The following is a 24,039-nucleotide window of genomic DNA, read 5'->3' as shown; positions in this document are numbered from 1 at the left end:
TGTAGCAAATCAATTTAAGTAATAAATGTTGTGTAATGTTTCATTTCTTACTCTGAGCTAATTCTGAATCTTCTTCTGTCTTCTGAAGTTTGCATGTACAATACAGTACTGTATGTCACTTGCATTTAAGTAATGCAAGTGACATTACATTCTATTCCATACTTGCATTACTCAAATTGCAATTAGTGCACTTGTGCACTCCCTACATTAGTGCACTTGTGCTAACAAGTGTACTAATGCAGGGACAATACTAAGTATTATGTTAATTATGATTCTGTCAGACCTGGGGTTAGGCTTTAGTTGAATATGTTCCACTTCAACGCACCCCCACACTCACCCTCTTGCCCACACACACTCCACACATGCATCCATTCACAGATAGCAAGAGACTAAAACATGACCAGGACAAACTGAAATAATGGTCTAACTAATGGTTACTAGAGTTTAATTTGATTAGGTACAAAATAATGAAACTAAGTGTCTGACCTGTTACCTACACCAAGTGTCATATGGTAGATGAAATCCTTCAAGAATTGGGTAGAAAATGATCTGTGCATTGATAGCAAACAAAACCTGCCTCCTGAAATGAACTTCAAAGAGATAGCATTGGTGTTATATGGTAGATCGGCCAACATAAGGAACCATTCAGCTCCTTGTATACCACATATATCAGACCAGTCCTGGAGTATGTGGCTCAAGCTTGGAGTCCATATCTAGTCAAAGACAACACAAAGTTAAAGAAACTTCAGAGGTATGTCACTAGATTAATCCCAGAACTGAAAGGTATGAGTTTTGAGGAAAGACTATAGGAATTAAACATGTTGCTGGAAGACAGAAAATTAGGGGGAGGTTATCTTGAGATGATTTCGGGGCTTAGCGTCCCCGCAGCCCGGTCCTCGACCAGGCCTCCTTTTTGTTACACACACCCCCAGGAAGCAACCCGTAGCAGCTGTCTAACTCCCAGGTACCTATTTACTGCTAGGTAACAGGGGGCATCAGGGTGAAAGAAACATTGTGTCCATTTATCTCCGCCTCCACCAGGGATCAAACCCAGAACCTCAGGACTACGAATCCGAAGCGCTGTCCACCCAGCTGTCAGGCGCCGGAGAAACCATGATTGCGATATACAAAATTCTCAGGGGAATTCATAGGGTAGATAATGACAGATTATTTAGCATGGGTAGTTCTCAAAGAAGGGGATGCAGATGGAAACAGTGTGTCCAAATGAGCCACCTAAATATTATAAATAATTACAGTATTTAGGTGTCAGGAGTAGTGAACCAATGGAATGTACTAAGAAATTAGGTGGTGGAGACATCCTCCATACTGTACATGTTTCAAACGATAGTCAAATAGACTCAGGAACCTATACCTCAGTTGATTGGCAATTGAGAGGCAGGACCAAAGAGCCTTAGCTCGACCCCCACAAGAGTTCTCTAACTAAATCTCCATTATAGTGGATACTGGTATTTATGGAAAGATTCTGATCTGGATGTGTTGCTCATGTATCCAGATATGATGATTACAATATTAACACTTTGGCTTCGCAATAACATTATCGTAGTCCTTAAATCAATACACGGCAGAGGACGTTAACGCCATCCACAATTAAAATATTTGTAAAAATTACATTTATTGTCAAATTATTATGGGACATGTTGTAATTTGCATGCTGTTCTATTGCCAACAATTTGATACTAAAATGAATGACGTACAATAGTATGAAAAATAAGGTCAGAAACCTGGAAAGAGAGTAAACATTTTAGTGTGGCAGTGTTGGCCAATGATGTTACTGCCGTTATGGATATATGTACAATAACAAAATTTGCTAAAAATCCATTTATAGCCCAATTATTATGAGACGTGTTTTAAAATGCTCACTATTCTATTGCCAACAATTTGGTACTAAAATGAACGACATAGCACGAAAAATGGTCAGAAAACTGGAGAGAGTATTAACATTGAAGTGTGACGGAGCGCTCACGGGCAATGCCCAGCCAACTTTGACCTTTGCTGGGCAGTGCGCATTCATGCCAAAATGACCTTGAGGTGATGCGCTGGTTCTGACCCGGCTGCACTGAGGATGTGCTATCAACACAGTTACCCATCCAGTTACTGATTAAACCCAACGGAGCTTAACCTGGCTGCCAAGTGTCCCGCGTATCATTAATTTCATACTAAAGTATATATTAGCAATCAAGAAGTTATTACTATGTAATGTACTGTATACACACACATATATACATTATAATTTAGATTCTAGCAAGATTTAATAATACTGTATAGACTTGTAATTGTCATGGAATCAGTTAAGGTATAATTTCATTCAAGCAGACTTTACTGTATGTGACAAAAGTCACATTCTTAAAAGATATTTATACTGATGACCTGCATTGACTTGTAAGCCATCATTGACTTGCTGTAGCTTGGCACTAACTTGCTGTAGCTTGGCACTAACTTGCTGTAGCTTGGCACTAACTTGCTGTAGTTTGTCACCTTTGTCATGTAAGTTTTTTGCTACTGTCTTATTTTATGTTATCCTTACCAAAGATTTTGCTGTAGTAGACTTCATGAGATTGTTGACTAATATGTATGGAAGTTATTTGTTATCACAAACATGCTCTTTTTTTAATACACATTTCTGTAAAGTTTGTGTATTATTGCAACCTAAAAGCTGATGCAAAATCAATTCCTAATAAATAATATGATATATTAACAGTTTATGTAGTGTGAACATATTCTGTAGCTCTCACATGGTACATTATAAACTGCATCTTCTTCAAAAGATGAAAATTTAAATAAATTTATCAAAGCATTTGAATACCTATCCATCATAGCCTTGTATGGTACCCTTGACTTAATATTACATAGAAATACTGGATGCAACAATTTTTTTGTTAAGTCGGATGAATGTATTCTTGGTTACAATTTTTAATTTTGCTAGAATAGGTATTTTCTGCTAGTAACTTTATAGCATAAAATGTAGTGATCGGAGAGTGAGATATTACATTTGCCTGAATTTACCTGAAGACCACTAATACTAGTAGCCTCAACGAGAACAGGAAGCCGATGGCTTGTCAGAGGTCCCCCATTTGCCCTGATGATCTATTCAATGTATTCTATGAATGTATTTGGCGTTTACACCTTCGGCAGGTAGGGGGTTCCATGGGTTTATAACTCTATGGGTGAAAAAGCATCTCCTTTTCTCAGTCCTATATTGTGGCTTGTTGAGCTTGAAATCGTCGCTCCTCATTCGTGTTACATCTGACCTGTTGAAGAAATTTTCCGGATCAACATCCTCCAAATTGTTCGGTATTTTAAAGGTTTCAATGAGATCCGTCCTGTTATACCTGGTTTACAGTAATGTTAGCACTGTGGCTCTCAACTGTACCCAATATGAAAGATTACTTAGCTCTGGAATAATTTTTGTTGCCCAGTGTTGCACCTTCTCCAGAGCCATTATGTTTTTCTGAAGATGCAATAATCCATGTGGGAACACACCAAACTTATACAATTGAATGACTACCTTCTTTTCCTTAAAGGTAAAGGTATGCTTGATTATTCCCAGGGTTTGATTTAGCTTTTTTTACTGCTGCTCCCACTTGTTGTGCAACTTTCAGTGAATGACGGATTCTGACTCCAAGGTCCTTTTCTTCATCAATCTGTTATAAGGTAATGCTGTTAATTTGGTAGTTGTGCCATGGATTGTTATGCCCCACATGCAAGGTCTTGCATTTGTTGACATTAAAAGGCATTTGCCAGTCCTCTGACCATTTGTGGAGCTCATGTAGATCTCTTTGTAAGGCCTCAATATCATTTTCACTTCCCACTATACCATAGTTATTAGTGTCATCTGAAAATTTGATGATATGGTTTGTAATATTCTCATCTATGTCATTGATGTATATGACAAAAAGGGTTGGCCCCAAAAGGGACCCCTGTGGCACCCCACTTACCACATTTATCCAGTCAGATTCACTCCCATTTGGCATGACCCTTTATTTTCTTTGTTTTAACCATTGTTTTATCCATTCCAGTATTCTCCCATTTATCCCGTATGCCTGTAATTTCTTTGCTAGTCTTTTACGTGGTACCTTGTCAAAAGCTTTAGTCCATGTAAGCATAGTCCATGTAAGCTACATCTACCAGAAGTCCTTTGTTTGAATAGCCAGTTACTGTTTCCAGAACTGTGAGCAGGTTTGTAAGGCATGATATCTTTTTGACAAATCCATGTTGTGTTGATTTTACAAGATTATTCTCTGTGAGATGTTGGATGATTCCTTCCCTTAGGATTCTCTCCATGAGCTTTCAGATGTGTGATCTCAAGCTGATCAGATGGTAGTTTTTGCCGAGCTCTTTCTGCCTTTTTTTAAAATTAGAGTAACATTTGCATATTTTCAATCTAGGGGGAAACTATCCCATGGTCCAGGGATTTTTCTGAAAAGAAGTTTCAATGTTATGCATAGTGCATCTGCCAGTTCCTTTACGACTTTGGATTTAACTCCATCCACACCTGGGGCTTTTGAGTCTTTTAGTTTGTCAATGCTCTTCCTGATTGTGTCGCATATAATGGGTATATCCCTTAATTCATTCTCTTCACCGACTTCAAACATTTGTGTGGGTGATGGGATGTCATTCAATCTTTCTGGTTTGAACACTGATGTAAAGTATTCATTCAGTGTGTTTGCTGCCGTTCTATCATCCAATATTTCTTGGTTAGTCTCATCTTTTAGGGATCCTACAGAGTCCTTTGTTTTGGTTTTATTTCATATATAGGCATAAAATGATTTTAGATCTTCCTTATGTTTTGGGCAAGTTTTCTTTTGTAGTTTCTTTTGGCTAATCTGATTTTCTGGGCAGCTGAATTTAATGCCCTTTTATATATCTCATAATCCATGATGTTCATCGTGGATTTATACCACCTCCAGCGGTTCCAATTAGTTAACAATGCTCTTTTTACTACTCGTGTCATCCATCTTGTTCCCTTTCTCTTCTTTCTCCTTTTTGGCGCATATCTTTGTACGAGTTCAGTAATGACCTTTTTTAAATTTCCCCCATAATGTTTCCATGCCATGATCACCTATCAGCTCCCTCTATGAGGTGTTTTGTAATTCCTCTCTCATTCCCTGATTGTTCCCTCAGTGGTAATCTAGTAGGTCATCATCCTGGACCTTTACGAGAGTTTCTGTAACTGTATTCCATCTTAGAATATTGTGATCACACAATGGGGTGAGCTTTTACCCTACCTGAATTTGATCGATCATGCCCACTTCTGGGTTCAGGTGCAGAATGCTGTTACCTCGAGTGGGCTTAACTACATATTGTATGAGAAAGGAGTACTACACCAGGTCTAGAAATTGATCTCCTTCTGCTTGCGATGTTAAATTTACCCAATCTATTGTCTCGTGGTCAAAGTCACCTATTATAAGAGTTTCGGTTTGTGACACAGCACTGATCACATTATGAACATCAGTAACTTCCTCTGATGTTGTTGTGTCAGCCCCGTAGCATACTCCCACTGTCAGTATGTTACCATGTTGAGCTAGTATGTTGCACCATACAGGCTCTTGAGAATCCAATGGTGTTCAGTTCCTCATTGGTGGTTGCATTCAGGTCCTCATTCACATAAAGTAGTACACCACCAGCTCTTGTTGTTCTGTCCTTTCTGAACGGTGGATGATACCCTGGGAGGTGGAATTTCCCTTCAATAATGTCCTCTCGTCCCAATGTTTCACCAGTGCTAATGATGTTTGGAGTTTCGGCCTCTGCATATGCACACACGGACAAATGTAAAACAGAACCAGGTCTATTCTATAAATTCATAAACAACAAATTGCAGGTAAAGGATAATATTCAGAAGTTGAAAATGGGAAACACGGAAAATGAAAAGGAAATGTGTGAAACATTAAATGAAAAGTGCCAAAGTGTGTTTGTACAAAATGAAATCTTCAGGGAACCAGACACAATAAGAATTCCAGAGAACAACATAGAGCTCATAGAGGTGTCTCGAGATGTATTGGAAAAAATGCTCAAGGAACTAAGAAGAAAGCAGTTGGTCCAGATGGAGTTTCACGATGGGTTCTGAGAGAATGTGCACCTGAGCTCAGCATTCCACTTCAACTGATTTTTCAGGCATCCCTGTGTACAGGAGTCGTAGCTGATGTGTGGAAAAAGGCTAACAGAGTTCCAGTCTACAAAAGTGGCGGCAGGGAAGACCCCCCCTCAATTATAGACCTGTATCATTGACAAGTGTAATAGTCAAAATACAGGGGTACCTCGGTTTGAGAATTTAATTCGTTCCTGGAGACAGCTCGTAATCCAAAAATTCGTAAACCAAAGCTAATTTCCTCATAAGAAATAATGGGAAAGGAATTAATCCATTTCTGACTACCCAAAAACTTCACTTCAAACTAAATTTTATACCTAATTCATCCAAATCTACACTACAAAAGTATGTTCAAGTTCTTACTTACTCGTGCTGATGACTCCTGTTGGCGTATGGAAGATGGTGAGGAGGGGGAAGGAGGAGAGGTGTTACTGTTTGGAAGGGAAGTCCCCTTCCATTATAACATGAGGCAGTAAAGATTTTTCTGGAGTGCACTCTCTGGCATGTTTTACCTGCATACCACTAGGTCCTGGTTGTGGCTCACTGCTTGATTTTCTCACAATGAAACGGTCCATTGAAGATTGTTTTTCCCTTCTTTGCAACACTTGTCTAGTAAGACATCACATTGTCATTTAAAGGTCAATGCAACAGCCCTACAGCTTTATCTGGGCGAGTTTTTTCAACAAAACTTTGCAGTTCTTCCCATACTTGACACATTTTCTTAATGAGGAAGGGACATCCTCTACTGCCTCTACTTACAACTATTTTCCTAGGTTGAACCTTACCACTGACTTTCTTGGGACCCATGCTGAGATATATAATAACAGCTTTTATGCTCAAATGGCCAAAAATCCAACAAAAACTAAATCCTTGTGAAGAATTCAGGCGGGATAGTCACTAGGTGCGAGGCACTGGTAAACTGAGGCGCAATTGCCGTGCCACCACTTGCTAGTTCGGCCCGTACGCGTATCAACAAACTCGTAACCCGATGCAATGCTCGTATCCCGGTGCAAATTTTCCGAACAAATCAGGCTCGTAACCCGAAAAACACGTAAACAGGGACATTCGTAACTTGAGGTTCCACTGTATTGGAAAAAATAATTGAAACTAAATGGGTAGAACACCTGGAAAGAAATTATATAATTTCAGACAGACAGTATGGTTTTCGATCTGGAAGATCCTGTGTAACGAATTTACTCAGTTTCTATGATCGAGCCACAGAGATTTTACAGGAAAGAGATGGTTGATTTGACTGCATCTATCTGGACCTAAAAAAGGCTTTCGATAGATTTCCACATAAGAGGTTGTTCTGGAAACTGGAACATATTGGAGGGGTAACATATGCAACATTTCATATATGCTTCTAACATATATGAAAAATTTTCTGATAGAAAAATGAGGGCAGTAATTAGAGGCAATGTATCGGACTGGAGAAATGTCACAAGTGGAGTACCACAGGATTCAGTTCTTGTACCAGTAATGTTCATTGTCTACATAAACGATCTATCAGATGGAATATAGAATTATATGAACATGTTTGTTGATGATGTTAAGATAATAGGGAAGATAAGAAACTTGGATGATTGTCATGCCCTTCAAGAAGACCTGGACATAATAAGTACAGTATATGGAGCACCACTTGGCAAATAGAATTTAATATGAATAAATGCCATGTGAAAGTGGAATAAAGTGTGGAATAAAATGTGGAATAGAGTGGTGAATGTGGAATAGGAGAACATGACCCACACAACCTATAAATTATCTGAAAAATCTTTAAAGAATTCTGCTAAAGAGAGAGAGATCTAGGAGTGGTTTTAGATAAAAAACTCGCCTGAGGACCACATTAAGAACATTGTGCGAGGGGCCTATGCTACACTTTTTAACTTCAGAATTGCTTTTTAAATACATAGATGGAGAAATACTAAAGAAATTGTTGATGACTTTTGTTAGACCAAAGCTGGAATATGCAGCAGTTGAATGGTGCCCATATCGCCCATGCCGAGCAAAAGTTTAAGAAGCACATCAACAAACTGCAAAAGATGCAAAGACATGCCACTAAGTGACTCCCAGAATTGAAGGGCAAGAGCTATAAGGAGAGGTTAGAGGCATTAAATATGCAAAAACTAGAAGATAGAAGAAAAAAAGGGGATATGATCACTATGTACAAAATAGTAACAGGAATCGATAAAATTGATAGGGAAGAATTCTGAGACCTGAAACTTCAAGAACAAGAGGTCATAGATTTAAACTAACGAAACAAAGCTGCCGGAGAAATATAAGAAAATTCACTTTCGCAAACAGAGTGGTAGACGGTTGGAACAAGTTAAGTGAGAAGGTGGTGGAGGCCAAACCGTCGGTAATTTCAAAGCGTTATATGACAAAGAGTGCTGGGAAGACGGGACACCACGAGCGTAGCTCTCATCCTGTAACTACACTTAGGTAATTACAATGCATCATATTTATTCACCAGTCTTCTGGCATTTTAAATTTCTTACATTGTTCCTATTGGGCTGAGAGATAGCTCCTAGATTCTGTTCATTACTACTCTGTTGTCACTCTGGTTTTGTGCCTGTTTGTCTTCCGAGATATACAGGGTTAGTTCTGACTGGCTGGCTGGAGGACTATGTCCTCTCCTCCATCTACTATCTTGATCACTTGTCCTCTCCTGATCATTAGCTTTGAATCTTTGTATGCTTCTAAGTTCCTTAACTCCTTTAGCGGTTCAACTGTGAGGTCTGGGAAGATATAGACTTGGTTATAGCCTTCAAGATCTTTTAGGTTATGCGCACTGGTGACTATTTTCCTTCTGTGTTCAAAGTTTGCAATGGCTATGAGTACGAGATTCGTTTTGGGTTTACCTAACTACCTAGTCTATCCCAACATTGGATAGACTAAGACTGTTCCCTATCAGTTTCAATGTATTATCACTGTATTGATAGATTGATTCCTATCAGTTTCACTATCATTTCCTCAATGATTTCCTGGTCATTCTTACCCCTATTCTTTTGCAATGTTCCTTGTGATGAGGTTATTTCTTCGTTTTTTCTATCCAAAGCTTCTGCTACTCTCACTAGATCTTCTATGTCACTACAGTATCCACTTGATTTAACGGCCTTTATGGGGCTGTACCCTGGTCATTATTTCTGGGGCTCCAGTATTTCCGAAGTTAAGATGTTGGTAATTTTTCAAGTAACATTCAAGTAGGATATATTTTATACTGTATAATTAAAACTAAATAAAGTTCATTATGTAATTGTGTTCCAAGTTAGTTCCTGTGTTAGTGCCCATTCTATCACAGGTTACAATTAACAATTCCTTCATATGACAAGTTGGATCACACAAGTGGACCACACAACAAGTGAACAATAATAACCAAACACCTCCCTCCCTCCCTCACCACCATTCTTCCCTCACCCCCACCACCACTACCACCACCCCATCTCTCCCTCACTGCTTCTATCCCTCCCTGCCTCTCCCTCCATCACTGCCTCCCATCCCTCCCTCCATCACTGTCTCTCCCCCTCAATGCTTCCCTCCATCACTGTCTCTCCCCCTCAATGCTTCCCTCCAGCACTGTCTCTCCCCCTCAATGCCTCCCTCCAGCACTGTCTCTCCCCCTCAATGCCTCCCTCCAGCACTGTCTCTCCCCCTCAATGCCTCCCTCCATCACTGTCTCTCCCCCTCAATGCCTCCCTCCATCACTGTCTCTCCCCCTCAATGCCTCCCTCCATCACTGTCTCTCCCCCTCAATGCCTCCCTCCATCACTGTCTCTCCCCCTCAATGCTTCCCTCCAGCACTGTCTCTCCCCTCAATGCCTCCCTCCATCACTGTCTCTCCCCCTCAATGCTTCCCTCCATCACTGTCTCTCCCCCTCAATGCTTCCCTCCAGCACTGTCTCTCCCCCTCAATGCCTCCCTCCATCACTGTCTCTCCCCCTCAATGCCTCCCTCCATCACTGTCTCTCCCCCTCAATGCTTCCCTCCAGCACTGTCTCTCCCCCTCAATGCTTCCCTCCAGCACTGTCTCTCCCCCTCAATGCCTCCCTCCATCACTGTCTCTCCCCCTCAATGCTTCCCTCCAGCACTGTCTCTCCCCCTCAATGCCTCCCTCCATCACTGTCTCTCCCCCTCAATGCTTCCCTCCAGCACTGTCTCTCCCCCTCAATGCCTCCCTCCATCACTGTCTCTCCCCCTCAATGCTTCCCTCCAGCACTGTCTCTCCCCCTCAATGCTTCCCTCCAGCACTGTCTCTCCCCCTCAATGCCTCCCTCCATCACTGCCTCCCGTCCCTCCCTCAATGCCTCCCTCCATCACTGTCTCTCCCCCTCAATGCTTCCCTCCAGCACTGTCTCTCCCCCTCAATGCCTCCCTCCATCACTGTCTCTCCCCCTCAATGCTTCCCTCCAGCACTGTCTCTCCCCCTCAATGCTTCCCTCCAGCACTGTCTCTCCCCCTCAATGCCTCCCTCCATCACTGCCTCCCGTCCCTCCCTCAATGCCTCCCTCCATCACTGCCTCCCGTCCCTCCCTCCAGCACTGCCTCTCCCCCTCAATGCCTCCCTCCATCACTGCCTCTCATCCCTCCCTCACTGCCTTCCTCATAACATGAGAACAGCAGGCTATGGAGGAGGGAGCTACTAACGGGGTCAAGGCTAGGCGTAGCCGGACATGTCTGTCAGCGCCTGCTCGCAGATGCCAACTATGCATAATTCACAAATAAAACTATATTTGTTTAATTAATAAATAGGAAACAATAAAACATGTTAATGATTAATAATGTATATTAATACACAAAAATTAACATATTTTGGCATAAATATTTTACAACTAAGATTAAAAATGTTAATACGGTATGGGTGAGAGGTTTGGCAACCATCGCCTGGTCAGCAACTTCTTTCCACTACCTATCTCACCACCACCACTCTCCCTCCCTCCCTCACTACCACCACTCTCCCTCAATGCCTCCCTCCATCACTGCCTCTCCCCTCAATGCCTCCCTCCATCACTGCCTCTGCCCCTCGGTGCCTCCCTCCATCAATCACTACCTCCCATCCCTCCCTCAATGCCTTTGAGGTCAGTGGGCTGTTGCCATGTGAGGGGCCGCCGAGGCCAAAACAAACCCAATACCGACCTTCGGTAATATCGACCGCCAGACTGGTATATGAGGCTCCAGATACTGGTCTCTCAAACCGGTTATTATTACCGGCAGATCGGTATAAAAGAGGCCGTTAAATTGTGTGGATACTGTATCTTCAACCCTGCCTGCATTCGGCGGGTTTTCCCGAGTGAATGACTTCCGCCCGGGTTCACCTGGTTTACCTCAGGAATCACTCGTACACGATTGTTAAATATCGATTGTTGAAAGTCCATAAACTGTTTCATCAAAACTTTCTGACCTCTTGTAATTCTTTAATTATGTCTCAGGTGTTTTTTTCCCTGTTCTCATTACTCTCAAACGTATCATTGATGGTGATGCCTGGATCATTTAGCTTACATGCTTACTGCAGGTTAAGTGGCGGAAATGAAAAAGGTGTTTGCCTTCAGTTTGCTCATTGATGTACACTTCGATTAATTTATCCGAGATGTTTTGACATATGCCATGTTATATCTTATGGCACAGATCACATTCAGTTGACTGCTGCCTGAGAGTAATTTTCCTCTCACACGTCATACAGTCGTCATGCCCTCCTGCCAGAGTTGCTAATTCAGAACTTCTTTACTAATTTGTAGAGGTAATACAGTGGTACCGCCACTTACGAATTTAATCCGTTCCCAAAGACGGGTTATAACTCAAAAATTCATAACTCGAAACTTTCCCATAAGAAATAATGTAAATTGAATTAATCCATTCCACACTGCCAAAAATATTAACTTAAAAATACATTTTATACTGAATACCACTCTTTTTGTGCTAGCTACAATACAATATGTATATCTTACCTTTATTGAGGACTCTTGAAGGCATATGGAAGACAGTGAGGAGGAGGAAAGGTGTTAGTGTTTGGAGGGGGAGTCCCCTTCCATTATAACATCAGGCAGTAATAACTTCTCTGGGGTACTCTCTCTCCTATGTTGTGCAGGCATACCACTAGGACCTGGTTGAGACTCACTGCTTGCTTGTTTTACTATGAATCTGTCTAAAGACACTTGTTTTCCCTACATCTTAACACTTGTCTGTAGTAAGACATCACATCGTAATTTCAAAAGTCAATGCAACGGCCTGCTACAGCTTTACCTGGCTGAATTTTTTTAACAAAACTTTGCAGTTCTTCCCATACTTCACACATTTTCTTAATAAGGAAGGTACATCCTCTACTGCCTCTACTCAACTATTTTCTTAGGTTGAACTTTACCACTGACTTTCTTGGAACCCATGACATATATATAATAATAATAATTACTTTTATGTTCAAAAAACAAAAAAGCATAAAAATTAAATTCTTTACAAGTGTGATCAGCACTAAGCGGGTGGCTCTGGTGAACTGAGGCGGGGTTGCCCGTGTCACCAGGAACCACACACTCAGTCGACCCATACGTGTATCAACAAAGTCGTTAGCTGAGGCAAAGGTCAAAAGTCAAGTCACATTTTTCGACGAAATTGGGGTTGTAACTCGAAAAAGGGGCAGTCGTAAGTCGAAGTGCCACTGTATATAAATTTATGTTTCTTCTTTATTATGTATTAAAGTTATCAGTTAATTCTTATTCTTCCAGCTGAGAAGTGGATTATACTTTGTCTGGAAACTTTTGTTTATTTAGTGCCCTAATATCTACAAGACAAGTGATAAGTAAACACAAGTCTCTGATCCACACACATATATTCTATAATTGTACAAACCCAAGAAGGGTGTGAGAGTGTCTGATCTTGTGTTTGTCCGCTTGTTGTTCTACCACTGGTCGGTTGCCCCTCTCCCGCTCCTCTGCCCCCCCCCCCTCCACTCTCCAGACAACAAGGTACCAGAGAGTCCAGGAAACAGTCAGGTCAGTGCACTGTGCAAGTAATGTGACCCTCCATGTTGACGTTGCTGTCACTGTTGCTGTCATCCATGCTGTCATTAGCGGGCGCTGGAAGGCTCGGAGCTGGAGATGGTACCGGTAGATGAAAGAAATCAGTAGGTACATCTTAAGTAAGAGGGTCCACTGATGATGGAAATTCAGTTTGTTGCTGTGGGTACCAGACCACCTCCACACCAGCAGCTGGTGGCATGGCGTCAAAATGTGCTGCTTTCATCCAATCGATTGAAACCACCACTTCAACACCCTGACAGTCGATAGTAATGGTTTTCAGAGTTCTTGATAGCACCCAGAAAGGTCCCTCATATGGCTGCTGTAGCGGCTGACGCACCGCGTCAACCCTCAGAAACACATAGCTAGCAGAGAGAACATCCTGGGGTGTAGGTAGGGCATGTAGATGGGTGATGGGGCAGCGTAAGGCCAGTCTGTGACATCGCCCTCCGAAGCTGCTCCATGAAGACCGACGTGTCCATCAGCTCATTGTATGGTGTTGGAATGATCAGATCACCAGGAAGGCAGAGATCGGAATCATACACGAGGTCAGCTGCTGAGAACCCACTATCCTCTTTAGTTGCTGAACAGATGCCGCGAAGTACCAAAGGAAGGTTGTCGATCCATGAAGTAGAGTCTTGTTGTGTCCTTAGAGCCGCCTTCAGTTGACTGTGAAACTGTTCAACCATCCTGTTAGTCTGAGGATGGTAGGCCGTAGTTTGATTGTGTGTGGTACCAAGGAACTGCAAGAGTTTTCTCCACAAGTGTAACTCAAATTATCGACCCTGGTCAGTGACAATCGTTGCAGAGGCTCCAAAACGGGAGACTCACTCATGAAGGAAAGCTTGAACTACCGACTCAGCTGTCATCTCCATCATAGGAACTGTCTCAGGCCATCTGGAGAAGCAGTCAACACACAGGAGTAGGACACAACATCCACCAGACCGAGGAATTGGACCGACGATATCCACATGCGTCAACTCAAACCTGGCCGATGGTAATGGAACGTTCTGAAGAGGCATCTGTGTGCATCGGTGTATCTTTGATTGCTGACATTGGAGGCAGTTGTGAGCCCAACTTCGAATATCTGTGTTAATTCCTAACCATACCATCCATTTGGTCCAGAGGCGCAGTGTTGCTCGGATGCCCTGATGAGCCAAGGACTCGAGAGCCGTGAAGATCCTCCGCCGATGGGTCTTTGGAATACAGTATATGGCCATAGGATGCCAATGAGAGACATGTCACATGTGATAGTATCCTCAGAATTAGGCACAGGTACGTCAATGAGCCACAGTGCTGAGGATGTGGTGTGCAATTGAAGGAGTTCTGGGTCATGTCACTGGGCCTAGCAATTTCTGTATAGTCGATGCGGGTCATCTCGAGAAAAAGTGCACACATGCCAGGTCGAGAGAGGGCATTGGTGATGACATTCTCAGTCCCTTTCACATGCCTGAAGTCAGTTGTGACCTGGGATATGTAGCTCAAGTGTCGAGTGACTTGCACGGAGTGGGAATCTCCTTTTGCTGCCAGGGCATCAGTCAGTGGTTTGTGGTCAGTGAGGACGTGGAAGTCACATCCCTTGAGAAAATGCCTGAAGTGTTGAATGGCTGCATATATAGCAAGGACGTGTCCCTGTCAAATGTACTGTATTTTGTCTCTGCTGGCTTGCTGAAAAGAAAGCAATGGGTCACCAGGTGTCATTGATAAATTGATGGAGTACCGCTCCTATAGCAGTGTTGGAAGCATCCATTGAGAGGCTAGTTGGCACATTGAACAATGGATGGGCGAGGAGAGTGAGTTAAGCTAGCTCCTGCTTAAGGTTGGTGAACGCCACCTCTGCCTCTGGTGACAGGGGTACTTTGGATGCCTGCTTATGCCCACACAGGAAGTCATATAAAGGTTTCAGGATGTCAGAACAATGTGGGATAAACCTATGGTAAAAATTAACCACACCCAGGAATTCTTGAAGCTTCTTAGTTGTGGTGGGTGTCTAAAGATCTTGGATAGCCTGGATCTTCTCCAGCAGCAGAATACCTGTGGTGTACACTCGGTGTCCCAAGAAGTTGAGCTCAGGCACCTCGAAAATGCATTTTTCTTGATTAAATTAATCTGCAGGTCATAAGTCACAAAGGCGAGCAAAAAGTATATGAATGTACTTCCGATGGGCAGTCAGAGAGCGACTCACTATTAGGAGGTCATCAGCGTAGGCATAGCAGAATGGTAGGTCTCTGACAACCTGATCAATGAAGCGTTGGAATGTCTGCGCTGCATTACGGAGACCAAAGTGTTGTAATTGCAATTTTGGAGATGAACAAATCGACAAGGGCCATGACGAGGATTCGAACCTGCATCCAAGAGCATCCCAGATGCTGCCTTAATCGACTGAGCTACGACAGGTCAAAAAAAGTTGAAACCGAAGTTCTACAGAACTTACTGGATCCTGTAGCCTCTCCGAGACACAAACCAGGAAGTGTAATGAAGTAAGGGCGAAGAGGGAGAATGGCCTATTGACATAGCTCAAGTGCATGAGGGGGTTGTGTAAAGCCCTGGTTTGTGTCTCGGAGAGACTGCAGGATCCAGTAAGTTCAGTAGAACTTCGGTTTCAACTCTTTTTGACCATGTCGTAGCTCATTCGATTAAGGCAGTGTCTTGGATGCTCTTGGACGCAGGTTCGAATCCTTGTCATGGCCCTTGTGGATTTGTTCATTTGATGCATCACATCATTGTGATTTGTGTGTGTAATTTTGGAGATGTCCCTGGATCCACTGAGATTTGGTGAAATGCTCGCGCCAAATCTGGTTGATACCTGGTTGATGTGGTTCTGAGAGTTCTTCTACTCCCCAAGCCATCTACTGTCGAAATCTACTTGGAAATCTATGAAATCTATGTGGAAGTCAAGCCACGAAATCTACTTTCGAGAATGTTGTTGCCCCATGCAGCATCTTAGAGAAGTCCTGAATGCAGCTAACAGCTTGTCAAATTCGTCCTTGGCCACCTGGACACGCTCTGGCAGTAGTTAGCGCAGTCGTGCGTAGGTTGGTGGGCCTGAGGTACAAATATGATGGGTGACTGTGCTTAACCATGGCATTTGGCAGATGTGGCTTGGTGATGTCCTCAAATTCCTCCAGAAGGTTCTGCAGGTCAGGAGAGTTATGTGGGGACAAGGCTAGTGAGTAGCCGTTGCTCTGTACTCACCCGCTGGAGTCCACCACACGTCACATTCACCAAGAGGTTGTGATGGCGTAAGAAACAGCACCCCAGTATAGGCATATTAACTTCATCAGCACGGAACCTCCATGTGAAGCGACCAAGGTTAGCAAAATCAAGAGTGACCACACTATCGCCATAGGTAGGTACGACAGAACCGTTGGCAGCAACCACGTTGTGATGCGGAGTGTGAGGTGGCTTGTGGACTGGAGGAGGGAGAACAGAAACTGAAGCACCCATGTCAACCAGATAATGGTGCCGAGAGGTATGATTGACCATATATACAAGTGAATCAACCAAGACGGCAGGGTTACTGACCATTAACAGACCCCCACCTGAATAGGCACCCGGTTGGTGGCAGTTCCGGGCTCTAGCCCCAAACTTGTGATGGTAGTAGCAGTAGTATGGGTTCGAGTTGGGCATCAAGGATGGGCTGTGGGACTTGCAATGGGAATGTTGGCGGCTCTGAATAGCACTGAGGTGTTGGCTGTTCATTTGGGTCGTCACTGTTGAGTGGTCAGAAACAAGGGTATGTCCCGTGCAGAGTGAGTCGCCTGGTGCACTATGGATTCAGTCTGCTATTCTCGCCAGGCTCTCTGGTGTCACATCATCACTCTGGGCAAGGCATAGCATGCAAATGTGTAAGGGCAAGCGTTGTAGGAACAGAACTTTGACCAGGGCATTGTCACATGCTCCACCCGCCGGGCGTAGCAAGAGCTGCATTTGCCAAAGCATTTGGGATGGTGTCCGATCCCCAAGGCTGCAATAGCTACTATTGGTGAGGAGTAGGTCATGCTAGCAGCTTCTACATACCTTAGCTGCTGCGAGGAAAGCAGTCTTCAAGGCGACGAATCTGTGTGGCTGATGGTGTTATAACCACAGCTCGTATGTGACACCTGAATGGTGTCCAGAGGCAATGCCGTCACAGTGAGTGCATATTGCTCTGGATCGTTAGTTACCTTGTAGGTGTCAAAGCAGGCCTCTACCTGTGCAAACCATGCCTCAGGGTCAGACGAAAAATATGCTGGTAGCTAAAATGCAGCCGCCATGGTTTGTTTACATCCTGTCTGGGAAAACACTGGTGTGGAATTGACTCCGGGTCACCACTCTAGTGCCCTGATATCCACCAGACAATGGTTAAGTAAACACAAGTCTGATCCACACACATATATTCTATATCTGTACAAACCCAAGGAGGGTGTGAGAGAGTGTCTGATCTCATGTTCGTCCGCTTGTTTTTCTACCGCTGGTCAGTTGCCTCTCTTCCACTCTTCTGCCATTTTCTCTTAAGTACCCCCTACAACATGGTGGAGTTAAGTCACTACATTTACATGTAGTCAGCTGGTCACCTGCCTCTCTGTCGAGGGGGTTGGGGGGTGGAGGGGAGGTTATCTAGATGACCGCTCCACTAACTTAACGTTCTGATATTATACTTATTTTTTACTTTAATGTGTATGTTGCATTAAAAGTATAAAAGTAAAAGTACCTTATAAATTAAAAAAAAATACAATAATCTAGTTCACTTAGCTCTAACATACTACATTTTCTATGTTTTTTTTATATGGTGCGGTCCTAGAGTACATATCACTGGCTTCAAATCTGCATGTAGTGGAGCACAAACTAACACTAAGAACACCCAGAAGTCTGCAACAAGTCTAGTATCCAAACAAATAGATCTAAGCTAGAAAGATTAAGGAAACTCAGTCTTAACTACTCTTGAGAGAATGTCCAAAAGGAATATGATCATTGTGTACAAGATATAGAGAGGAATAGACAATGTGTACAAGAACAGCATTTTCAAATTGAGGGAAAACTGGTGGAAGGTGGAAGCACAAATGAGCCAGAGAAATAATTAAATACTATATTTGAATGCATTGAGGGTGGTTAGCAGTGAAAGGCGCTGAAAGCAGTACAGAAGTAGCAGAAGTCAACTCCATCCACAGCTTAAAGAGCAAATATAAAAAGTAAATAGCTAGGAGGGGCCAAAAGAAATAGAATTCCTTCCTTGTAGACACTGAAAGGTAGGAACCCACACAACATATCTTGAGGTTATCTTGAGATGATTTCGGGGCTTAGCATCCCCACGGCCCGCCGGTCCTCGACCAGGTCTCCTTTTACAGGAGACACACCCCCAGGAAGCAGCCCGTAGCAGCTGTCTAACTCCCAGGTACCTATTTAATACTAGGTAACAGGGGCATCAGGGTAAAAGAAACATTTTGCCCACTTGTCTCCGCCTCCACCGGGGATTGAACCCAGAACCACAGGACTATGAATCCGAAGCGCTGTCCACCCAGCTGTCAGGCGCCACAAACATATGTCCACACTCGCCACCTTCCCTCACCATATGCCCACACACTTCATATACCCACATCCACATTCCAATCCGCAACACTGAGAGACTAACCACATCAAACCATTATCAACTACTGTACTGTATACAACCAACTGTATACAACCACACAACACAGTTCACCCAATCACTCACACCCCTTACAAGCACTTGACTGTCACCCACATTCTTCTGCTTAATCCACGAACACCCTCTCATCCCTTCTCATAAAATCCCTTCCTTTGCATGAAATTTTTTTTTTCAAGATGTGTGTACAGAGTGGGAAGGGGGTAACACTTTTTTTTTTTTACAGAATATTAATTTTATTTCCATTACAGTATATACCTGTCTTTGAGATGTGATACCTCTCTCGCTTGGTTGTGATCAAAACACATCTAGTTTAATTTAGGGTCATTGAAAATTAATGTGCAGTGTTTACTGGATGGTAGTATTGATGCTGCATTTGACTTTCCTACAGAACTGGCAATACCTGTCCGGGGTGGTAGCGACACTGAATGAACAAGGCGAAGCTGCAGTTAATGGTGTTTTGACATATCTTCAGGTGGGCATCTTTGTAGAGTATTGTATATGTACTGTAGGTATATGCTAGTAGGATGCTTATTTACTAGTCTTTTGTGAGAAGCAAAACCAAAACACCACTACCAGTAGTTGCCACCCATAACACTAGGCTCTCAACCTTCAACAGTCTCATTTGCATCTGGAACTTGTTCACTCAACAGGTTGATACATGGGAGATCAGGTCCACTGATCACATGAAGACTCTGGCACTCAGTTGGCTACAGGCTCATCCTGTTCCTTATATGATTGTTACCTAATGTTGTTAATGAATAAAGACTATTCATATTGATGCATATAACAGGCTCATGAAACAAATGGGCCTCTAGGAGTAGGTTTCAACTGAGCTGAGTTAGGATTACAGCTCTTGCCTGCAGTTTCACTAGATACGTCATTTCACAGTCCTTGTGAACTCCTCGGGTCATCCTAGCAGTGGGGAATGTTTGTAGACATTTTGGCAAGCTTGGACAAGGATCTTTGGATGATGTCTCTGGGTCTCTTCTGGACTTGGTTCCCTCATTATCCCTAGAGCTTCCCTTGGCATTAGGCAGCTAGGTGAAGCAGGCAGCTCCCTATTCTACTTCTACACACACCTGGATTTTGTAGATGTTGGCTAAGAGTGACCAAATCATTGTGGATCCAGTTACTACTCCTCCATATAGAAAAATTATTCCCCAAAAAGAATGATCCTAGAATTATGAGGGGGTCAACCTCTACTGGATACAGAGATACAGGAAGTGCTGGACCAACCGGGCTGTGGTGGATATGTGGGCCTGCGGGCCACTCCAAGCAACAGCTTGTTGGATCAAACTCTTACAAGTCAAGCCTGGCCTTGAGCCAGGCATGGGGAGTAGAACCCCATCCAGGTATTTTATTGAGTGGAGGGAAAAAATGGACTTTGGGAGGTGGTATATATTACATATCCATGCTCAGTACTGTAGTGTAGAGTTTTTAAATACAAATTGCAATATAGTAATTTTAAAACCTTAAAATATATCCTCTATGATATCAGATTAACTATGAGAATCCACATTAATTACAAGATTATCAAGGCAGTCTTAATAAAACTGACCAGTTTGCCAAAAAATCAGCCCATCGTCCTGTTTTGATAGTACTTAATGAAGGATGGCACTATGCAGATTTTTAAGTGATTATTTTGGATAATACAAATACATTATTGCGTGATGTTAAATTAGGTACAGTACTGCACTTACTAATTGTCATAATTTTTTGCTGGAGCAGGCAAGTGATCTTGAAGATGCAGCTGTGCTAGCCAAGAGAGAGCTTCGATGGACACTTGTCAGAACAACTTCTACAACAGAGGAGGATGACAATGGAAATAATGCTACATAGATGGTTGTGAAATATTGTGTAAATTTTATACATAGAGAATAAGGCAGTACTTTTATGAAATTATATTTCATGAGTTACTTTTTTAATATGTATATGTATATATAAATATTTTCATATGTCTGTTAAGAGGTAAATTTATTGGCTTAGATTATGACATATCAACTCTCTGTAGCATTAAATAATTTAATGATATAAAAATTGAGTGTTGCCACCTCCTCACAACTGGTATGCTATCTGCCACTTTTGTAACAAATGTACTGCAGTACTTTGTTTTCCCAAGATATTCTAAGATATTTAAAGATATGGTAAACAGGAAAGATTAGTATGTATTACTGATCATAAACTGTTTTGTTACTACAGTATTTCCGTATTCACTAGGAAGACCATGATTGCCTAATTTCCCTATGCATGTTTTTCCACAGTATAACTTTCAAATACTGTATCGACCTTGTACCTAAACTAATCACTCCATTAGTTTCTCCATATTTATGAAGACTTATTATGTATACTATACATACAGTACTCATTACCCCCAAAAATGTGCTAAGGGAAACAGTAGCATAAGGAAGTAAAGTTGCAGTAAACTGCCACTCCCTGGTTTACTCGGCTCTTTCATCACTAGTCAAATTATCAAATATACTTTTATTAAATGGAAAATAAAATTTATAGTTCATGTATGTAAATTTCTGTTGTGTAAAAAAGTAAAAATATCCAAATTAAATAGTGGAACCTCGAGTGACGAGCGACTCCAGTTTCGAGCACTTCGAGTAACGAGCAAGCCACTCGCAGAAAATTTGTCTCGACTGACAAGCTTTCGCTCAATTAACGAGCATTCCCGCTGGTTCTCGGACACTTCCGACGACAGTGTTGTTGTTTCACAAAACTAGTTTTCCACATGACGAGCTCGGTGCCGGAACGGATTAAATTCGTTAATCAAGGCGCCACTGTACTTGCAATGACATGATCACACAATTTCATTTATTGTTTATTTTATTACAGTAAAAATTTGAGTAATGGTTGCTCGGTAAGGCTGCTGTATATTACAGTTAGAGCTTGTTGCAAGTTTGTACGAGTATGCAGTATATCAGTTGATCCTTTTTTGAATTCCCTTAACATTCTGGAATATTAAATTAATTGTTCAAAACCCCAGTTTAGCTCAAACAAGGATGTAACATTAAATTATCAGCCCCGTGCTGTGCCTTTTTATTCTAAAGTGTTACATAATTTAAGTTTTTATTTTTATTTGTTTCCTCATAGCTGAGTTCGGCAGCCTCTTCTTAGTCTGGAGCCTAAAGATATGGCTGAAAAACTTTTCACAGCATGTGTATATATAGTTACTCAGGTTTATAATTGATGCATGTTATGGTACTCTGTATATCATGCAAATTAATGTGTATTAATGTGTGCATATGATCACATTCGTACATATTAAAAACTAACACTATATATGTACATACTGAACCATTCACACACAATTTGAGCAGAATGTCTACACACCCAAGTGGTTAATGTAATGCATTCTTCAAACTGAATCCAGTTATTTATTTACTGTAGCTTATTACAAATAAAATGTTCTTTGCAAATTAATCGGTGCCTTCAGATTTTTTTTACCAGTAACTTCTATATGTTATCTGGTAAATTTCATGCATATTTATGAGGTCATTATTAAGTGGGATTGTAGGTTTTTGAATGAAAGTTCTATGATGAATTGAATACTTTTCTAAATAGATACTGTACTTGTATGCTATTTTGTTACTGAAAGTGAAAAATGCACTACTGTGTATTACTTTATAGAAATACACTTGACTATAGCACATGAGTTATCATTTGATAAAGTAAACAGTGCTTACCTTCTTGCAAAGTATCGAATCACTTTATCAAGATTAAACTTTTTTATACTAGAGATATTTATCGCTTGTTATATATTTGCTCTCCAGTTTTGTGTATTGTAATTGTTCCCCCATATAGTCACTCTTTCCATTTTAGTGCTCGACAAAGAGCAATCTTTCTCATTAAATCTTTTTAATACACCCAGTATACTGGGGCCAGATTCACGAAAGCACTTACGCAAGCACTTACGGACGTGTACATCTTTCCTCAATCTTTGACGGCTTTGGTTACATTTATTAAACAGTTTAGAAGCATGAAAACTTGCCAACCAACTATTGTTATTGTTATAAACAGCCTCCTGGTGCTTCGGAGCTCATTCACTTTTTAATAATTGTAAACAAAGCCGCCAAAGATTGCGGAAAGATGTACAGATTCGTAAGTGTTTGCGTAAGTGCTTTTGTGAATCTGGCCCTTGGAGGCTTAACAATGAAAAACATAGCAGTAGATGTAGCTGTTAAATATTACAACTGATGGAGTATAAATAACTGAACACTACTGGCAGTGTATATTTTTATCGTCCAGTCTCCAGTGCAGTGTGTCTACATCCGTAGATGTGAAAGACTACCTATTGTTTACTACTGTAAATAGAATGCATAATGCATACTCATTACTTTGCAGGCAATTTTTGTAATGTGTGCACTTATGTTATGGCAAATAACTAATATTATTGACTATAAAAATAATTATTTCCAACTTGGTACCTTTTTTGATAATTATTAAGAAATTAGTTTAAACATTAAATTTTTGTGTTCATTTACAAATATTGATAAAGAAGCTAATTTGCCTTTAAAAAAGCCATGTTTTTATGTAACTCAAAGCAAGAGATTTTCAGGCCTTCTGACTCTGCTCTCCCCATCATGCAAGTAGTTATGTATTTGCTTTTAGGCTGAGAATAAATCGCCAGAGCAGAGGCTTAATCATGTCAACATATTCAAGAGAAACCTTTACTGCAGGTGTTGTGTTCTTGGTACAGTGTACTGTACAGAACTAGAAAACCAACTTCATTGTGTTTCCAAAATATAAAACAAAATGCATTTAGAAAATGGACTTTAGTCTTTGCTGTCGTGAAATAATAATGCAGTCCTGTTTATCAAAAATAAATTGCAATTATAAAACTTGAATTTGGAATTTAGCTGTATAATTGTTCTTATTATATGTAGATAAATTCTTTCATTAGAATTTAATTGTCAAAAATTGCAATTGTTGCATTTATATAGTGTGTTTTGTATCATTAAATGTACTATATATTATTCTAATCTCTTGCAGAGGAAGATTTTAAGAATTGTTTTCCCATATTCTATGTAATTATTATAAAATATTTGTGTTCAGTACCTCCACACTCAATACAATAAACAAGATATCCTCATTATTTATTCTTGATGCTCTATCCTCTATTAAAAGCACCTGACAAAATAGATATCAGTTACATTAATGCAATATTATGTAGACATAATTACCTGTGGAAATCATGGAAGAATATAGTCATCTTCGTGGTTTTAACCACTGTGCTGCTCGGCCTCTAAATCTGCCCCCTCCCCCTCCTGTGCACAGGAAATAAATTGTTGGATTTTTTTTTT

At 41.4% G+C, this 24,039-nt stretch overlaps 1 protein-coding gene across 1 annotated transcript in view; it reads left to right on the top strand.

Annotated features, from left to right (window-relative positions):
• Positions 1–23,828, top strand: part of mxt (Eukaryotic translation initiation factor mextil) — a 247,711-nt gene extending 223,883 nt beyond the window's left edge. The window contains exons 14-15 of the mRNA XM_045749450.2: positions 19,122–19,205; positions 20,462–23,828. Coding sequence (XP_045605406.2) covers positions 19,122–19,205; positions 20,462–20,572 — 195 coding nt within the window. The 3' untranslated portion in view covers positions 20,573–23,828. The remainder of the gene's footprint in view (positions 1–19,121; positions 19,206–20,461) is intronic.
• The last annotated feature ends 211 nt before the right edge of the window (positions 23,829–24,039 follow it).

The sequence above is a fragment of the Procambarus clarkii genome, chromosome 27 (genome assembly GCF_040958095.1).
Source record: "Procambarus clarkii isolate CNS0578487 chromosome 27, FALCON_Pclarkii_2.0, whole genome shotgun sequence".
Lineage (NCBI taxonomy): Eukaryota > Metazoa > Arthropoda > Malacostraca > Decapoda > Cambaridae > Procambarus > Procambarus clarkii.
Note: the sequence above shows the minus strand (reverse complement) of the source record. Positions and strands in the feature narration are given on the sequence as shown.